Source organism: Pleurodeles waltl, unplaced genomic scaffold, assembly GCF_031143425.1.
Source record: "Pleurodeles waltl isolate 20211129_DDA unplaced genomic scaffold, aPleWal1.hap1.20221129 scaffold_548, whole genome shotgun sequence".
In the NCBI taxonomy this organism is placed as follows: domain Eukaryota; kingdom Metazoa; phylum Chordata; class Amphibia; order Caudata; family Salamandridae; genus Pleurodeles; species Pleurodeles waltl.
This window is the reverse complement of record NW_027150257.1, coordinates 2,313-19,242: the sequence shown is the minus strand read 5'-3', so window position 1 is coordinate 19,242 and position 16,930 is coordinate 2,313. Positions and strand designations below refer to the sequence as shown.

At 53.4% G+C, this 16,930-nt stretch overlaps 5 protein-coding genes across 5 annotated transcripts; 1 reads left to right on the top strand and 4 right to left on the bottom strand.

Moving 5' to 3' along the window:
- Window positions 1–5,719: 5,719 nt before the first annotated feature.
- Window positions 5,720–6,165, bottom strand: LOC138278737 (histone H4). The gene has a single exon (XM_069219300.1). It carries the CDS (start codon window positions 6,085–6,087, stop codon window positions 5,776–5,778), a length of 312 nt encoding a protein of 103 aa, XP_069075401.1. The 5' UTR covers window positions 6,088–6,165; the 3' UTR covers window positions 5,720–5,775.
- Window positions 6,166–6,762: 597 nt separating this feature from the next.
- LOC138278735 (histone H2A type 2-C) lies at window positions 6,763–7,234 on the bottom strand. The gene has a single exon (XM_069219298.1). The coding sequence runs from the start codon at window positions 7,232–7,234 to the stop codon at window positions 6,836–6,838; it is 399 nt and encodes a 132-aa protein (XP_069075399.1). The 3' UTR covers window positions 6,763–6,835.
- A 302-nt stretch (window positions 7,235–7,536) lies between these two features.
- Window positions 7,537–9,334, bottom strand: LOC138278734 (histone H3). The gene has a single exon (XM_069219297.1). It carries the CDS (start codon window positions 9,084–9,086, stop codon window positions 8,676–8,678), a length of 411 nt encoding a protein of 136 aa, XP_069075398.1. The 5' UTR covers window positions 9,087–9,334; the 3' UTR covers window positions 7,537–8,675.
- On the top strand, window positions 7,578–8,009 carry LOC138278736 (histone H2B 1.2-like). Its single transcript, XM_069219299.1, has one exon. It carries the CDS (start codon window positions 7,578–7,580, stop codon window positions 7,956–7,958), a length of 381 nt encoding a protein of 126 aa, XP_069075400.1. The 3' UTR covers window positions 7,959–8,009.
- A 276-nt stretch (window positions 9,335–9,610) lies between the features above and the next one.
- LOC138278733 (histone H1-like) lies at window positions 9,611–10,538 on the bottom strand. The gene has a single exon (XM_069219296.1). The coding sequence runs from the start codon at window positions 10,485–10,487 to the stop codon at window positions 9,846–9,848; it is 642 nt and encodes a 213-aa protein (XP_069075397.1). The 5' UTR covers window positions 10,488–10,538; the 3' UTR covers window positions 9,611–9,845.
- Window positions 10,539–16,930: the final 6,392 nt, after the last annotated feature.

Sequence of the window (16,930 nt, the reverse complement as noted above, 5' to 3'; positions counted from 1 at the left end):
ACTGTGAGGGTGCTTGTGTACAGTTTAAAAGCACGTAAAGTGTTCTTTTTTGTCCACTTCCATCCAGGGGGAAAACCTGGAATCTTACCCTACTTGGAGCTCCGTAGCCCTGGGTAGAAGGAGTGACTTTGCCCCCTTGGAGCCTAATGTCGAAAATAGCTGCCTGGAAGGTTGCAAATGGCCCAGAGACATTGCAGGCCCAGTGCTGACACTGTGAGGGTGCTTGTGTGCGGTTTTAAAGCACGTAAAGTGTTCTTTTTTTTCCCCACTTCCATCCAGGGGGAAAACCTGGAATCTTACCCTACTTGGAGCTCCGTAGCCCTGGGTAGAAGGAGTGACTTTGCCCCCTTGGAGCTGAAACACTCATAATGTGTAAAATAGCTGCCTGGAAGGTTGCAAATGGGCCAGGGACATTGCAGGCCCAGTGCTGGCACTGTGAGGGTGCTTGTGTGCGGTTTTAAAGCACGTAAAGTGTTCTTTTTTTCCCACTTCCATCCAGGGGGAAAACTTGGAATCTTACACTACTTTGAGCTCCGTAGCCCTGGGTAGAAGGAGTGACTTTGCCCCCTTGGAGCCTAATGTCGAAAACAGCTGCCTGGAGGTTGCAAATGGGCCAGGGACATTGCAGGCTCAGTGCTGGCACTGTGAGGGTGCTTGTGTGCGGTTTTAAAGCACGTAAAGTGTTCTTTTTTTTCCCACTTCCATCCAGGGGTAAAACCTGGAATCTTACCCTACTTGGAGCTCCGTAGCCCTGGGTAGAAGGAGTGACTTTGCCCCCTTGGATCTGAAACACCCATAATGTGTTAAATAGCTGCCTGGAAGGTTGCAAATTGCCCAGGGACATTGCAGGCCCAGTGCTGACACTGTGAGGGTGCTTGTGTACCGTTTTGAAGCACGTAAAGTGTTCTTTTTTTTCCACTTCCATCCAGGGGGAAAACCTGGAATCTTACCCTACTTGGAGCTCCGTTGCCCTGGGTAGAAGGAGTGACTTTTCCCCCTTGGAGCCTAATGTCGAAAACAGCTGCCTGTAGCTTGCAAATGGGCCAGGGACATTGCAGGCCCAGTGCTGACACTGTGAGGGTGCTTGTGTGCCGTTTTAAAGCACGTAAAGTGTTCTTTTTTTCCCCACTTCCATCCAGGGGGAAAACCTGGAATCTTACCCGACTTGGAGCTCCGTAGCCCTGGGTAGAAGGAGTGACTTTGCCCCCTTGGAGCTGAAACACTCATAATGTGTAAAATAGCAGCCTGGAAGGTTGCAAATGGGCCAGGGACATTGCAGGCTCACTGCTGGCACTGTGAGGGTGCTTGTGTACAGTTTAAAAGCACGTAAAGTGTTCTTTTTTGTCCACTTCCATCCAGGGGGAAAACCTGGAATCTTACCCTACTTGGAGCTCCGTAGCCCTGGGTAGAAGGAGTGACTTTGCCCCCTTGGAGCTGAAACACTCATAATGTGTAAAATAGCAGCCTGGAAGGTTGCAAATGGGCCAGGGACATTGCAGGCTCACTGCTGGCACTGTGAGGGTGCTTGTGTACAGTTTAAAAGCACGTAAAGTGTTCTTTTTTCTCCACTTCCATCCAGGGGGGAAACCTGGAATCTTACCCTACTTGGAGCTCCGTAGCCCTGGGTAGAAGGAGTGACTTTGCCCCCTTGGAGCTGAAACCCTCATAATGTGTAAAATAGCTGCCTGGAAGGTTACAAATGGGCCCAGGGACACTGCAGGCCCAGTGCTGACACTGTGAGGGTGCTTGTGTACCTCTTTGAAGCACGTAAAGTGTTCTTTTTTTCCCACTTCCATCCAGGGGGAAAACCTGGAATCTTACCCGACTTGGAGCTCCGTAGCCCTGGGTAGAAGGAGTGACTTTACCCCCGTGGAGCTGAAACACCCATAATGTGTAAAATAGCTGCCTGGAAGGTTGCAAATGGGCCAGGGACATTGCAGGCCCAGTGCTGACACTGTGAGGGTGCTTGTGTGCGGTTTTAAAGCACGTAAAGTGTACTTTTTTTTCCCACTTCCATCCAGGGGGAAAACCTGGAATCTTACCCTACTTGGAGCTCCGTAGCCCTGGGTAGAAGGAGTGACTTTGCCCCCTTGGAGCCTAATGTCGAAAACAGCTGCCTGGAGCTTGCAAATGGGCCAGTGACATTGCAGGCCCAGTGCTGACGCTGTGAGGGTGCTTGTGTACCGTTTTGAAGCACGTAAAGTGTTCTTTTTTCTCCACTTCCATCCAGGGGGAAAACCTGGAATCTTACCCTACTTGGAGCTCCGTAGCCCTGGGTAGAAGGAGTGACTTTGCCCCCTTGGAGCCTAATGTCGAAAACAGCTGCCTGGAGGTTGCAAATGGGCCAGGGACATTGCAGGCCCAGTGCTGACGCTGTGAGGGTGCTTGTGTACCGTTTTGAAGCACGTAAAGTGTTCTTTTTTTCTCCACTTCCATCCAGGGGGAAAACCTGGAATCTTACCCTACTTGGAGCTCCGTAGCCCTGGGTAGAAGGAGTGACTTTGCCCCCTTGGAGCTGAAACACCCATAATGTGTAAAATAGCTGCCTGGAAGGTAGCAAATGGCCCAGGGACATTGCAGGCCCAGTGCTGACACTGTGAGGGTGCTTGTGTACAGTTTTGAAGCACGTAAAGTGTTCTTTTTTCTCCACTTCCATCCAGGGGGAAAACCTGGAATCTTACCCTACTTGGAGCTCCGTAGCCCTGGGTAGAAGGAGTGACTTTGCCCCCTTGGAGCTGAAACACTCATAATGTGTAAAATATCAGCCTGGAAGGTCGCAAATGGGCCAGGGACATTGCAGGCTCAGTGCTGGCACTGTGAGGGTGCTTGTGTGCGGTTTTAAAGCACGTAAAGTGTTCTTTTTTTCCCACTTCCATCCAGGGGGGAAACCTGGAATCTTACCCTACTTGGAGCTCCGTAGCCCTGGGTAGAAGGAGTGACTTTGCCCCCTTGGAGCTGAAACACTCATAATGTGTAAAATAGCTGCCTGGAAGGTTGCAAATGGCCCAGGGACATTGCAGGCCCAGTGATGACACTGTGGGGGTGCTTGTGTAACATTTTGAAGCACGTAAAGTGTTCTTTTTTTTCCCACTTCCATCCAGGGGGAAAACCTGGAATCTTACCCTACTTGGAGCTCCGCAGCCCTGGGTAGAAGGAGTGACTTTGCCCCCTTGGAGCTGAAACACTCATAATGTGTAAAATATCAGCCTGGAAGGTCGCAAATGGGCCAGGGACATTGCAGGCTCAGTGCTGGCACTGTGAGGGTGCTTGTGTGCGGTTTTAAAGCACGTAAAGTGTTCTTTTTTTCCCACTTCCATCCAGGGGGGAAACCTGGAATCTTACCCTACTTGGAGCTCCGTAGCCCTGGGTAGAAGGAGTGACTTTGCCCCCTTGGAGCTGAAACACTCATAATGTGTAAAATAGCTGCCTGGAAGGTTGCAAATGGCCCAGGGACATTGCAGGCCCAGTGATGACACTGTGAGGGTGCTTGTGTACAGTTTAAAAGCACGTAAAGTGTTCTTTTTTTTTTCACTTCCATCCAGGGGGGAAACCTGGAATCTTACCCTACTTGGAGCTCCGTAGCCCTGGGTAGAAGGAGTGACTTTGCCCCCTTGGAGCCTAATGTCGAAAACAGCTGCCTGGAGGTTGCAAATGGGCCAGTGACATTGCAGGCCCAGTGCTGACGCTGTGAGGGTGCTTGTGTACCGTTTTGAAGCACGTAAAGTGTTCTTTTTTCTCCACTTCCATCCAGGGGGAAAACCTGGAATCTTACCCTACTTGGAGCTCCGTAGCCCTGGGTAGAAGGAGTGACTTTGCCCCCTTGGAGCCTAATGTCGAAAACAGCTGCCTGGAGGTTGCAAATGGGCCAGGGACATTGCAGGCCCAGTGCTGACGCTGTGAGGGTGCTTGTGTACCGTTTTGAAGCACGTAAAGTGTTCTTTTTTTCTCCACTTCCATCCAGGGGGAAAACCTGGAATCTTACCCTACTTGGAGCTCCGTAGCCCTGGGTAGAAGGAGTGACTTTGCCCCCTTGGAGCTGAAACACCCATAATGTGTAAAATAGCTGCCTGGAAGGTAGCAAATGGCCCAGGGACATTGCAGGCCCAGTGCTGACACTGTGAGGGTGCTTGTGTACAGTTTTGAAGCACGTAAAGTGTTGTTTTTTCTCCACTTCCATCCAGGGGGGAAACCTGGAATCTTACCCTACTTGGAGCTCCGTAGCCCTGGGTAGAAGGAGTGACTTTGCCCCCTTGGAGCTGAAACACTCATAATGTGTAAAATAGCTGCCTGGAAGGTTACAAATTGGCCCAGGGACACTGCAGGCCCAGTGCTGACACTGTGAGGGTGCTTGTGTACCTCTTTGAAGCACGTAAAGTGTTCTTTTTTTCCCACTTCCATCCAGGGGGAAAACCTGGAATCTTACCCGACTTGGAGCTCCGTAGCCCTGGGTAGAAGGAGTGACTTTACCCCCGTGGAGCTGAAACACCCATAATGTGTAAAATAGCTGCCTGGAAGGTTGCAAATGGGCCAGGGACATTGCAGGCCCAGTGCTGACACTGTGAGGGTGCTTGTGTGCGGTTTTAAAGCACGTAAAGTGTACTTTTTTTTCCCCACTTCCATCCAGGGGGAAAACCTGGAATCTTACCCTACTTGGAGCTCCGTAGCCCTGGGTAGAAGGAGTGACTTTGCCCCCTTGGAGCTGAAACACTCATAATGTGTAAAATAGCTGCCTGGAAGGTTGCAAATGGGCCAGGGACATTGCAGGCCCAGTGCTGGCACTGTGAGGGTGCTTGTGTACAGTTTAAAAGCACGTAAAGTGTTCTTTTTTGTCCACTTCCATCCAGGGGGAAAACCTGGAATCTTACCCTACTTGGAGCTCCGTAGCCCTGGGTAGAAGGAGTGACTTTGCCCCCTTGGAGCCTAATGTCGAAAACAGCTGCCTGGAGGTTGCAAATGGGCCAGGGACATTGCAGGCCCAGTGCTTGCACTGTGAGGGTGCTTGTGTGCGGTTTTAAAGCACGTAAAATGTTCTTTTTTTCCCCACTTCCATCCAGGGGGAAAACCTGAATCTAACCCTACTTGGAGCTCCGTAGCCCTGGGTAGAAGGAGTGACTTTTCCCCCTTGGAGCTGAAACACTCATAATGTGTAAAATAGCAGCCTGGAAGGTTGCAAATGGGCCAGGGACATTGCAGGCCCAGTGCTTGCACTGTGAGGGTGCTTGTGTGCGGTTTTAAAGCACGTAAAATGTTCTTTTTTTCCCCACTTCCATCCAGGGGGAAAACCTTGAATCTTACCCTACTTGGAGCTCCGCAGCCCTGGGTAGAAGGAGTGACTTTGCCCCCTTGGAGCTGAAAAAGGAAACATGTACACAAATTCTCGACTATTAAGTCCCCACATGGTGGGGGCTTAGAGATCTGGGTAGGGAACAAAAAGTCGAGTTATCCCGGCCGGCTGGCAGTCCGGCCATCTGGTCGGCCACGTGTGCAACCAGATGGCTCAGCGTGATGTCCGACCAGATGGCCGGACAGCCAGCCAGCCGGGCTAACTCGACCCTTTGTTCCCCAGTGGCCTGTAAGCCCCCACCCTGTGGGGGCTTAATAGTCGAGAATACGGGAAGGTGTAAAGAAATTAGGTATGGGACTGGAGAGCAGCCCAACCCGGCAGGGAATATGTAATAAAATGGTGTCGTATACACACAGCTCTGTTATGATCCAGTGGGCGGCCCTCAGAAGGGCCTTTAGGTTGTTTTTTTGTGCGTTCTCGGCGAGTGGTGTTTAACCGCCAAATCCGTAGAGAGTACGTCCCTGGCGCTTCAGGGCGTACACCACATCCATGGCGGTGACGGTCTTTCTCTTGGCGTGCTCGGTATAGGTGACGGCGTCCCGGATGACGTTCTCCAGGAAAACCTTCAGCACACCGCGGGTCTCCTCGTAGATGAGGCCGGAGATGCGCTTGACACCGCCGCGGCGAGCCAGGCGGCGAATGGCGGGCTTGGTGATGCCCTGGATGTTGTCGCGGAGCACCTTCCTGTGCCTCTTGGCACCGCCTTTGCCGAGCCCCTTTCCTCCTTTGCCGCGTCCAGACATGCTCTCTTCTCGGTCGAAGCAGAAATACGAGCAGCAGCCCGAGAACGGCTGCTTATATGGAGCAGCTGCGGACCGGCGAGGGAGACTCTGACGTGTGAGGCCGAGAGGCGGGAGAGCCGCTGCCCGGCCCGCCCTCTGCAGAGAGCGGGCCCCGAGCGGCCGCTGCCGTTTGAAAAAGCGCGGGCTCCCAGCGCCCCTTTGTCCTGGGCTCGCCTGCGGGCGGGCGGGCTCCGCAGCTTCTGCTCTTCCCTCCTCACACGCCACCGGCGTTCAGGCCACGCAAACGGAACGGTGCAAAGCAGCCCAGCCCCTCGCTGGTTGTTCCGGCCTGAAGCAACCCTAACCCTGGGTCCCCCTCCGACCGCTCTCAAATGTCTCAATGGGGCCAGCGCACCGAAGCCCTCCCCGGCGCCACCGCGCTGCGTGCAGCCACAACATGCACACGTCCCCACCCCGCGCCCGGTAGCGGCGTGCCCGCAAACTGAAAAATATATATGTATAAACATGAATAAAAAGTACGGACCGCAAGGTAGCCTTAGCGGCTGTGTTAACATTATTCACGTGCATCGCCGGAGGGTCGGACACGCCGCCCGGTGAGGCGAAGGTGCGAGCGCTGAATTTAAAGAAGCCGGCAAAAGTGAGACTTAGAAGGGATAAGCTCTTTGATGGAATCTGTGTGCGGCCCTGAAAAGAGCCCTTGTGTTTATAATGTATTTATACGGTGGTTCGTAAGGGAGGCTGCGGCGCTTCACTTGCTTGCTTTGCCCCCAGCCTTGTGGCTCTCGGTTTTCTTGGGCAGCAGCACGGCCTGGATGTTTGGCAGGACGCCTCCCTGGGCGATGGTGACTCTGCCCAGCAGCTTGTTGAGCTCCTCGTCGTTGCGGATGGCGAGCTGGAGGTGCCTGGGGATGATGCGGGTCTTCTTGTTGTCCCGGGCCGCGTTGCCGGCCAGCTCGAGGATCTCGGCCGTCAGGTACTCCAGGACTGCAGCCAGATAGACGGGGGCACCGGCGCCGACCCGCTCGGCGTAGCTTCCCTTTCGGAGCAGCCTGTGCACACGGCCCACAGGGAACTGCAGTCCGGCTCTGGAAGAGCGTGTCTTGGCCTTAGCGCGGGCCTTGCCTCCTTGCTTTCCGCGTCCAGACATGGCGAGCAGCTGCTGTAGGTTCTCGGGCTAAGAAGACAGAGAGACTATCCCTGCGTGCTCCGGACCCCGGTCATATAAAGACTCCGGGTCGTCTCTGATTGGTTGCCCGCTAGGCTCTGAGGCCCACATTGGAGGAAGGAATAACCTACTCCACCAATCAGAATTACAGAAGTGAAAGGCGCGTATTAAGATGAGGACGGAGGGGGTGCCGGTTGTGCCTACCAATGGGAACGGAGAATGGAACAAGCAGCTGCTTTACACGCCCAGCCTATAAGTACAGCAGCCCGGGCGCCGCTTCCGCATTTCTCCTGATTGCACAGCGAGCGCCTGCCCAGTGTCGATCATGCCTGAACCAGCCAAGTCCGCGCCGGCTCCCAAGAAGGGCTCCAAGAAAGCGCTGTCCAAGCCGCCCAAGAAGGACGGCAAGAAGCGCAAGAGGACCAGGAAGGAGAGCTACGCTATCTACATTTACAAAGTGATGAAGCAGGTGCACCCCGACACCGGCATCTCCTCCAAGGCCATGGGCATCATGAACTCCTTCGTCAACGACATCTTTGAGCGCATCGCCGGGGAGGCTTCCCGCCTGGCTCACTACAACCAGCGGCGCACCATCACCTCCCGGGAGATCCAGACCGCCGTGCGCCTGCTGCTCCCCGGAGAGCTGGCCAAGCACGCCGTGTCCGAGGGCACCAAGGCCGTCACCAAGTACACTAGCGCCAAGTAAGGCTTCGAGGCACATCTCCAATTAACACAAGGGCTCTTTTAAGGGCCAACACTTTTTCCTCTAAGAGCTGCTGTGCGGATATTATCGGTGAAGAGGTACCCTTAGCGTGTCTTATGAGTGAAGCGTAGTGTGGTGCGCATTAGGTCCCGCTCTGGCGGGGCCTGCAGCAGAGCGAGGGTCGGTAGAGCAGAGCGCCCTTCCTAATAAAAAGTCTATGTGAACAGGCTTTGTTGGGGATAAAGTGTCACTAAGCGCTGTAATGTAATAGCGTTTGACCCGCACGGACGGTCCCGCTATTGCTTTCCACGTTAGGGGAGAAGTGTGTACAGTTTGCACGGGGCACGTTCCGTTCGTACTTTAAAACCAAGGGAGACGAGAGCGGCTACAAGTCGCCCCCGAGCGGGCGCTCCCTCTGCTGAAGCCGGACAAGATTACCGGGGGTTTAAAAGTAGCACAGACACCACACAGCCCCGGCTTGCGAGGTGCCGGTCGCTGCACAACCCGTCTGCCAAACAAAGCACTTTATCATATGAAAAGGAGGCGCTCTGCTTTCCGAGTGCCGGTATGCGTTAATGAGTACCGGTGCCTACCAACACCTTCCTTTCGCCCCCGCCTCCCCCCGTGTACAACACACGGATATGAACAGCTCCTACGTGACAAGGTGGTGGCTCTTAGAAGAGCCCTTGTGGTATATGTGGTGTCGGTTAGGGTCGGTCCTTAGGCCCTCTCGCCGCGGATACGACGGGCCAGCTGAATGTCCTTGGGCATGATGGTGACCCTCTTGGCGTGGATGGCGCACAAGTTGGTGTCCTCAAAGAGCCCGACCAGGTAGGCCTCGCTGGCCTCCTGCAGGGCCATGACGGCCGAGCTCTGGAAGCGCAGGTCGGTCTTGAAGTCCTGCGCGATCTCCCGCACCAGGCGCTGGAAGGGCAGCTTGCGGATGAGCAGCTCGGTGGACTTCTGGTAGCGGCGGATCTCGCGGAGAGCCACGGTCCCGGGCCTGTAGCGGTGAGGCTTCTTGACTCCTCCGGTGGCAGGCGCGCTCTTGCGGGCAGCCTTGGTGGCCAGCTGCTTGCGAGGCGCCTTCCCTCCGGTGGACTTGCGGGCGGTCTGCTTGGTGCGGGCCATGGCGAAGACGGAGCTTTCTCTGCGCGGCGTGCGAGAAGGAATGGGGCCTGCCTCGCACAGAGGCCTATTTATGCCCTGGGAGACGGAGGGCTGCTCTGATTGGTTGAAACCACGGGCCCAAGTTTGGAAATAGCAAGGATTGGTTACTCACTGAAGAGGCGGCTCGTGGCTGGCTATAGCCAATGAAATGTGGTCAAAATGGAAAGCAGCCCCCCGATTGGTTGATGTACCCCGAGCCGAAAAAGCCCGCGTTTTGGGCAGCACTTCTCCCCCTTGCCCCCCCGGCTAGCTGCCGCCCCACCAGTCACCCCCTCCCCGTCTCGGTCACCTGCGGGGGAGAAGCCCACGGTGTTATAGCCCCTTTGGTCACCCTGGCACACGCCGTTACCTCCTACGGATTTAAGGCGCACACTCGTCTGCTTCAAGCAGACACTATTCCCAGTCCGCCTCGGACATAGTGTTTGCGGCTAAACACACACGTAATCACCCGAATGTGTCATCCACCGAGGTCTAGTACCTCCCACACGTATAGTTAGCCTTAAAACTATCAAGGAGTTATAATAACCTCCGTGCGAGCATCCGCCCAAGATCACACGCGGCGCTCGAGCGCGGAGAGGCGCGCCGGGATTTCACGGTGCCGTTTATGGCTGGGGAGCGGGGCACGGCGTGCGCGGGGCTGGGGGGTGAACAGGCTCTCTTCTAGACCGGGTGGGTGGCTCTTAAAAGAGCCCTTGTGTTCGCAGTGTCTGGCAGGAGCCCTTACTTCTTCTTGGGCGCTGCCTTTTTGGGCTTGGCTGCTTTGGGTTTGGCCGCCTTGGGTTTCACCACCTTGGCGGGGCTTTTCTTGGCTGCCTTGGGCTTGGCCGCCTTTGCTTTCGCGGGACTCTTGGCAGCCTTCTTGGCCGGGGCAGCTTTGGGCTTCTTGGGGCTCTTGGCCGCCGCCGGCTTCTTGGCCTTCTTCGGGCTCTTCTTCACCCCCGCGGGGGCCTTCTTGGGCTTCTTGGCGGCCGGGGCGGCTTTCTTGGCCGCTGGTTTCTTGGCCGCTGGTTTCTTGGCCGCCTTCTTGCCCTCCAGCTGCTTCTTGTTCACCTTGAAGGAGCCGGAGGCGCCGGTGCCCTTCAGCTGGGCCAGGGCGCCCTTGCTGACCAGGCCCTTGAGGGCGGCCTTGACGCGGCTCTTGTTCTTGTCCACATCGTAGCCGTCGGCGCTCAGCACCTTCTTCAGCGCCGCCAGGGAGACCCCCTTCCTCTCGGCAGAGGCGGTGACCGCCTTCAGGATGAGCTCGGCGACGCTGGGTCCCGCGGGCTTCTTGGCCTTAGAAGGCCCCGCCGCCTTCTTCGCCTTCTTCTTGGGGGCTACTTCAGCGGGAGGGGCCGCGGCAGCTGGAGCGGTTTCAGCCATGGTACAGAGAGTCGAGGCGCTAGCACAGATGAGAAATGTCCCTCCCGCCGGAGCTCCGTGCATATATAGGGAGGAGCCACCTCCTGATTGGTCCCCAGGAGGGGAGGCTGTTCGCGGCACACTCGGCTCTCTGCTCCGAGCTGGCTTTTGTGTTTCCTCTCATCAGATTATCTATGTTTTAAAACAGTAAAAGTTAGAACTGGGCTTTCATTTATACATCAAAAGAAGCCCAACTTCATCCCTTTCCTGTGCGTGCACTCCTCTCGTTTCAACGCGCTGCCACCGGCTTTTAGTCAGCTGGTAGAGTCCACACTCCTCCGATGGCTGATGCCTTTGTGTCAGAAAACTTTGTCCCCGAGCCCATTTTCACCTACACAGTCTTAACGTTTGTGGTCAGAAAAGATAGCATATCAATCGGAGCGTGCTTCTGTACCGAATGACTCGTGGGGCACCACAATGGGGTTCTTGGCACCCGTGAAACAACGTTTTATAAACTGCAGAAATAACACAAGCCTTCGTGTGCCCAGCGAGAGGGGAAACAGAAGACAGGAGGATAGAAACGGGCCAAACTCACTGAATGCACACCGCTGATACTGTGAAGGTGCCTGCCTACCTTATTTAACCATGTAAACTATTATTTTGTTCACCTGCATACAAGGGAGAAAACCTGGAATCTTACCCGACTTGGAGCTCAGTAGCCCTGGGTAGAAGGAGTGACTTTTCCCCCTTGGAGCCTAATGGCGAAAACAGCTGCCTGGAGGTTGCAAATGGGCCAGGGACATTGCAGGCCCAGTGCTGACACTGTGAGGGTGCTTGTGTACAGTTTTGAAGCACGTAAAGTGTTCTTTTTTTTCCACTTCCATCCAGGGGGAAAACCTGGAATCTTACCCTACTTGGAGCTCCGTAGCCCTGGGTAGAAGGAGTGACTTTGCCCCCTTGAAGCTGAAACACTCATAATGTGTAAAATAGCTGCCTGGAAGGTTGCAAATGGGACAGGGACATTGCAGGCCCAGTGCTGACACTGTGAGGGTGCTTGTGTACCATTTTGAAGCACGTAAAGTGTTATTTTTTTTTTTCCACTTCCATCCAAGGGGAAAACCTGGAATCTTACCCTACTTGGAGCTCCGTAGCCCTGGGTAGAAGAAGTGACTTTGCCCCCTTGGAGCTGAAACACTCATAATGTGTAAAACAGCTGCCTGGAAGGTTGCAAATGGGCCAGGGACATTGCAGGCCCAGTGCTGACACTGTGAGGGTGCTTGTGTGTGGTTTTAAAGCACGTAAAGTGTTCTTTTTTTTCCACTTCCATCCAGGGGGAAAACCTGGAATCTTACCCTACTTGGAGCTCCGTAGCCCTGGGTAGAAGGAGTGACTTTTCCCCCTTGGAGCTGAAACACTCATAATGTGTAAAATAGCTGCCTGGAAGGTTACAAATGGGCCCAGGGACATTGCAGGCCCAGTGCTGACACTGCGATGGTGCTTGTGTACAGTTTTGAAGCACGTAAAGTGTTCTTTTTTTTCCACTTCCATCCAGGGGGAAAACCTGGAATCTTACCCTACTTGGAGCTCCGTAGCCCTGGGTAGAAGGAGTGACTTTGCCCCCTTGGAGCTGAAACACTCATAATGTGTAAAATAGCAGCCTGGAAGGTTGCAAATGGGCCAGGGACATTGCAGGCTCACTGCTGGCACTGTGAGGGTGCTTGTGTGCGGTTTTAAAGCACGTAAAGTGTTCTTTTTTTCCCCACTTCCATCCAGGGGGAAAACCTGGAATCTTACCCTACTTGGAGCTCCGCAGCCCTGGGTAGAAGGAGTGACTTTGCCCCCTTGGAGCTGAAACACTGATAATGTGTAAAATAGCAGCCTGGAAGGTTGCAAATGGGCCAGGGACATTGCAGGCTCACTGCTGGCACTGTGAGGGTGCTTGTGTGCGGTTTTAAAGCACGTAAAGTGTTCTTTTTTTCCCACTTCCATCCAGGGTTAAAACCTGGAATCTTACCCTACTTGGAGCTCCGCAGCCCTGGGTAGAAGGAGTGACTTTGCCCCCTTGGAGCCTAAAGTCGAAAACAGCTGCCTGGAGGTCGCAAATGGGCCAGGGACATTGCAGGCCCAGTGCTTGCACTGTGAGGGTGCTTGTGTGCGGTTTTAAAGCACGTAAAGTGTTCTTTTTTTTTCCCACTTCCATCCAGGGGGAAAACCTGGAATCTTACTCTACTTGGAGCTCCGTAGCCCTGGGTAGAAGGAGTGACTTTGCCCCCTTGGAGCCTAATGTCGAAAACAGCTGCCTGGAGCTTGCAAATGGGCCAGGGACATTGCAGGCCCAGTGCTTGCACTGTGAGGGTGCTTGTGTGCGGTTTTAAAGCACGTAAAGTGTTCTTTTTTTTCCACTTCCATCCAGGGGGAAAACCTGGAATCTAACCCTACTTGGAGCTCCGTAGCCCTGGGTAGAAGGAGTGACTTTGCCCCCTTGGAGCTGAAACACCCATAATGTGTAAAATAGCAGCCTGGAAGGTTGCAAATGGGCCAGGGACATTGCAGGCTCACTGCTGGCACTGTGAGGGTGCTTGTGTACAGTTTAAAAGCACGTAAAGTGTTCTTTTTTGTCCACTTCCATCCAGGGGGAAAACCTGGAATCTTACCCTACTTGGAGCTCCGTAGCCCTGGGTAGAAGGAGTGACTTTGCCCCCTTGAAGCTGAAACACTCATAATGTGTAAAATAGCTGCCTGGAAGGTTGCAAATGGGACAGGGACATTGCAGGCCCAGTGCTGACACTGTGAGGGTGCTTGTGTTCCATTTTGAAGCACGTAAAGTGTTCTTTTTTTTTTTTCCACTTCCATCCAAGGGGAAAACCTGGAATCTTACCCTACTTGGAGCTCCGTAGCCCTGGGTAGAAGAAGTGACTGTGCCCCCTTGGAGCTGAAACACTCATAATGTGTAAAACAGCTGCCTGGAAGGTTGCAAATGGGCCAGGGACATTGCAGGCCCAGTGCTGACACTGTGAGGGTGCTTGTGTGCGGTTTTAAAGCACGTAAAGTGTTCTTTTTTTTCCCACTTCCATCCAGGGGGAAAACCTGGAATCTTACCCTACTTGGAGCTCCGTAGCCCTGGGTAGAAGAAGTGACTTTGCCCCCTTGGAGCTGAAACACTCATAATGTGTAAAACAGCTGCCTGGAAGGTTGCAAATGGGCCAGGGACATTGCAGGCCCAGTGCTGACACTGTGAGGGTGCTTGTGTGCGGTTTTAAAGCACGTAAAGTGTTCTTTTTTTCCCACTTCCATCCAGGGGGAAAACCTGGAATCTTACCCTACTTGGAGCTCCGCAGCCCTGGGTAGAAGGAGTGACTTTGCCCCCTTGGAGCTGAAACACTCATAATGAGTAAAATAGCAGCCTGGAAGGTTGCAAATGGCCCAGGGACATTGCAGGCCCAGTGCTGACACTGTGATGGTGCTTGTGTACAGTTTTGAAGCACGTAAAGTGTTCTTTTTTTTCCACTTCCATCCAGGGGGAAAACCTGGAATCTTACCCTACTTGGAGCTCCGTAGCCCTGGGTAGAAGGAGTGACTTTGCCCCCTTGGAGCTGAAACACTCATAATGTGTAAAATAGCTGCCTGGAGGTTACAAATGGGCCCAGGGACATTGCAGGCCCAGTGCTGACACTGTGAGGGTGCTTGTGTACCTCTTTGAAGCACGTAAAGTGTTCTTTTTTTTTCCACTTCCATCCAGGGGGAAAACCTGGAATCTTACCCTACTTGGAGCTCCGCAGCCCTGGGTAGAAGGAGTGACTTTGCCCCCTTGGAACTGAAACACTCATAATGAGTAAAATAGCAGCCTGGAAGGTTGCAAATGGGCCAGGGACATTGCAGGCTCAGTGCTGGCACTGTGAGGGTGCTTGTGTGCGGTTTTAAAGCACGTAAAGAGTTCTTTTTTTTCCACTTCCATCCGGGGGAAAACCTGGAATCTTACCCTACTTGGAGCTCCGCAGCCCTGTGTAGAAGGAGTGACTTTGCCCCTTGGAGCTGAAACACTCATAATGTGTAAAATAGCTGCCTGGAAGGTTGCAAATGGCCCAGGGACATTGCAGGCCCAGTGCTGACACTGTGATGGTGCTTGTGTACAGTTTTGAAGCACGTAAAGTGTTCTTTTTTTTCCACTTCCATCCAGGGGGAAAACCTGGAATCTTACCCTACTTGGAGCTCCGCAGCCCTGGGTAGAAGGAGTGACTTTGCCCCCTTGGAGCTGAAACACTCATAATGTGTAAATTAGCTGCCTGGATGGTTACAAATGAACCAGGGACATTGCAGGCCCAGTGCTGACAATGTGAGGGTGCTTGTGTTCAGTTTTGAAGCACGTAACATGTTCTTTTTTTTCCACTTCCATCAAGGGGGAAAACCTGGAATCTAACCCTACTTGGAGCTCCGTAGCCCTGGGTAGAAGGAGTGACTTTGCCCCCTTGGAGCTGAAACACTCATAATGTGTAAAATAGCTGCCTGGAAGGTTGCAAATGGGCCAGGGACATTGCAAGCCCAGTGCTGACACTGTGAGGGTGCTTGTGTACGGTTTTGAAGCACGTAAAGTGTTCTTTTTTTTCCACTTCCATCCAGGGGTAAAACCTGGAATCTTACCCTACTTGGAGCACCGCAGCCCTGGGTAGAAGGAGTGACTTTGCCCCCTTGGAGCTGAAACACTCATAATGTGTAAAATAGCTGCCTGGAAGGTTGCAAATGGCCCAGGGACATTGCAGGCCCAGTGATGACACTGTGAGGGTGCTTGTGTACAGTTTAAAAGCACGTAAAGTGTTTTTTTTTTTCCACTTCCATCCAGGGGGAAAACCTGGAATCTTACCCTACTTGGAGCTCCGTAGCCCTGGGTAGAAGGAGTGACTTTGCCCCCTTGGAGCCTAATGTCGAAAACAGCTGTCTGGAGGTTGCAAATGGGCCAGGGACATTGCAGGCCCAGTGCTGACGCTGTGAGGGTGCTTGTGTACCGTTTTGAAGCACGTAAAGTGTTCTTTTTTCTCCACTTCCATCCAGGGGGAAAACCTGGAATCTTACCCTACTTGGAGCTCCGTAGCCCTGGGTAGAAGGAGTGACTTTGCCCCCTTGGAGCTGAAACACTCATAATGTGTAAAATAGCAGCCTGGAAGGTTGCAAATGGGCAAGGGACATTGCAGGCTCAGTGCTGGCACTGAGAGGGTGCTAGTGTACAGTTTTGAAGCACGTAACATGTTCTTTTTTTTTCCACTTCCATCCAGGGGGAAAACCTGGAATCTTACCCTACTTGGAGCTCCGTAGCCCTGGGTAGAAGGAGTGACTTTGCCCCCTTGGAGCTGAAACACCCATAATGTGTAAAATAGCTGCCTGGAAGGTTGCAAATGGCCCAGGGACATTGCAGGCCCAGTGCTGACACTGTGAGGGTGCTTGTGTACGGTTTTGAAGCACGTAAAGTGTTCTTTTTTTTCCACTTCCATCCAGGGGTAAAACCTGGAATCTTACCCTACTTGGAGCTCCGCAGCCCTGGGTAGAAGGAGTGACTTTGCCCCCTTGGAGCTGAAACACTCATAATGTGTAAAATAGCTGCCTGGAAGGTTGCAAATGGCCCAGGGACATTGCAGGCCCAGTGATGACACTGTGAGGGTGCTTGTGTACAGTTTAAAAGCACGTAAAGTGTTCTTTTTTTTCCCACTTCCATCCAGGGGGAAAACCTGGAATCTTACCCTACTTGGAGCTCCGTAGCCCTGGGTAGAAGGAGTGACTTTGCCCCCTTGGAGCCTAATGTCGAAAACAGCTGCCTGGAGGTTGCAAATGGGCCAGGGACATTGCAGGCCCAGTGCTGACGCTGTGAGGGTGCTTGTGTACCGTTTTGAAGCACGTAAAGTCTTCTTTTTTCTCCACTTCCATCCAGGGGGAAAACCTGGAATCTTACCCTACTTGGAGCTCCGTAGCCCTGGGTAGAAGGAGTGACTTTGCCCCCTTGGAGCTGAAACACCCATAATGTGTAAAATAGCTGCCTGGAAGGTTGCAAATGGCCCAGGGACATTGCAGGCCCAGTGCTGACACTGTGAGGGTGCTTGTGTACAGTTTTGAAGCACGTAAAGTGTTCTTTTTTTTCCACTTCCATCCAGGGGGAAAACCTGGAATCGTACCCTACTTGGAGCTCCGTAGCCCTGGGTAGAAGGAGTGACTTTGCCCCCTTGGAGCCTAATGTCGAAAACAGCTGCCTGGAGGTTGCAAATGGGCCAGGGACATTGCAGGCCCAGTGCTGACGCTGTGAGGGTGCTTGTGTACCGTTTTGAAGCACGTAAAGTGTTCTTTTTTCTCCACTTCCATCCAGGGGGAAAACCTGGAATCTTACCCTACTTGGAGCTCCGTAGCCCTGGGTAGAAGGAGTGTCTTTGCCCCCTTGGAGCTGAAACACTCGTAATGTGTAAAATAGCTGCCTGGAAGGTAGC

What these genes read in the sequence shown, in the direction of transcription:
- LOC138278737 (XM_069219300.1), bottom strand. Translation starts at nt 6,087, where the DNA reads ATGTCTGGACGCGGCAAAGGAGGAAAGGGGCTCGGCAAAGGCGGTGCC.
- LOC138278735 (XM_069219298.1), bottom strand. Translation starts at nt 7,234, where the DNA reads ATGTCTGGACGCGGAAAGCAAGGAGGCAAGGCCCGCGCTAAGGCCAAG.
- LOC138278736 (XM_069219299.1), top strand. Translation starts at nt 7,578, where the DNA reads ATGCCTGAACCAGCCAAGTCCGCGCCGGCTCCCAAGAAGGGCTCCAAG.
- LOC138278734 (XM_069219297.1), bottom strand. Translation starts at nt 9,086, where the DNA reads ATGGCCCGCACCAAGCAGACCGCCCGCAAGTCCACCGGAGGGAAGGCG.
- LOC138278733 (XM_069219296.1), bottom strand. Translation starts at nt 10,487, where the DNA reads ATGGCTGAAACCGCTCCAGCTGCCGCGGCCCCTCCCGCTGAAGTAGCC.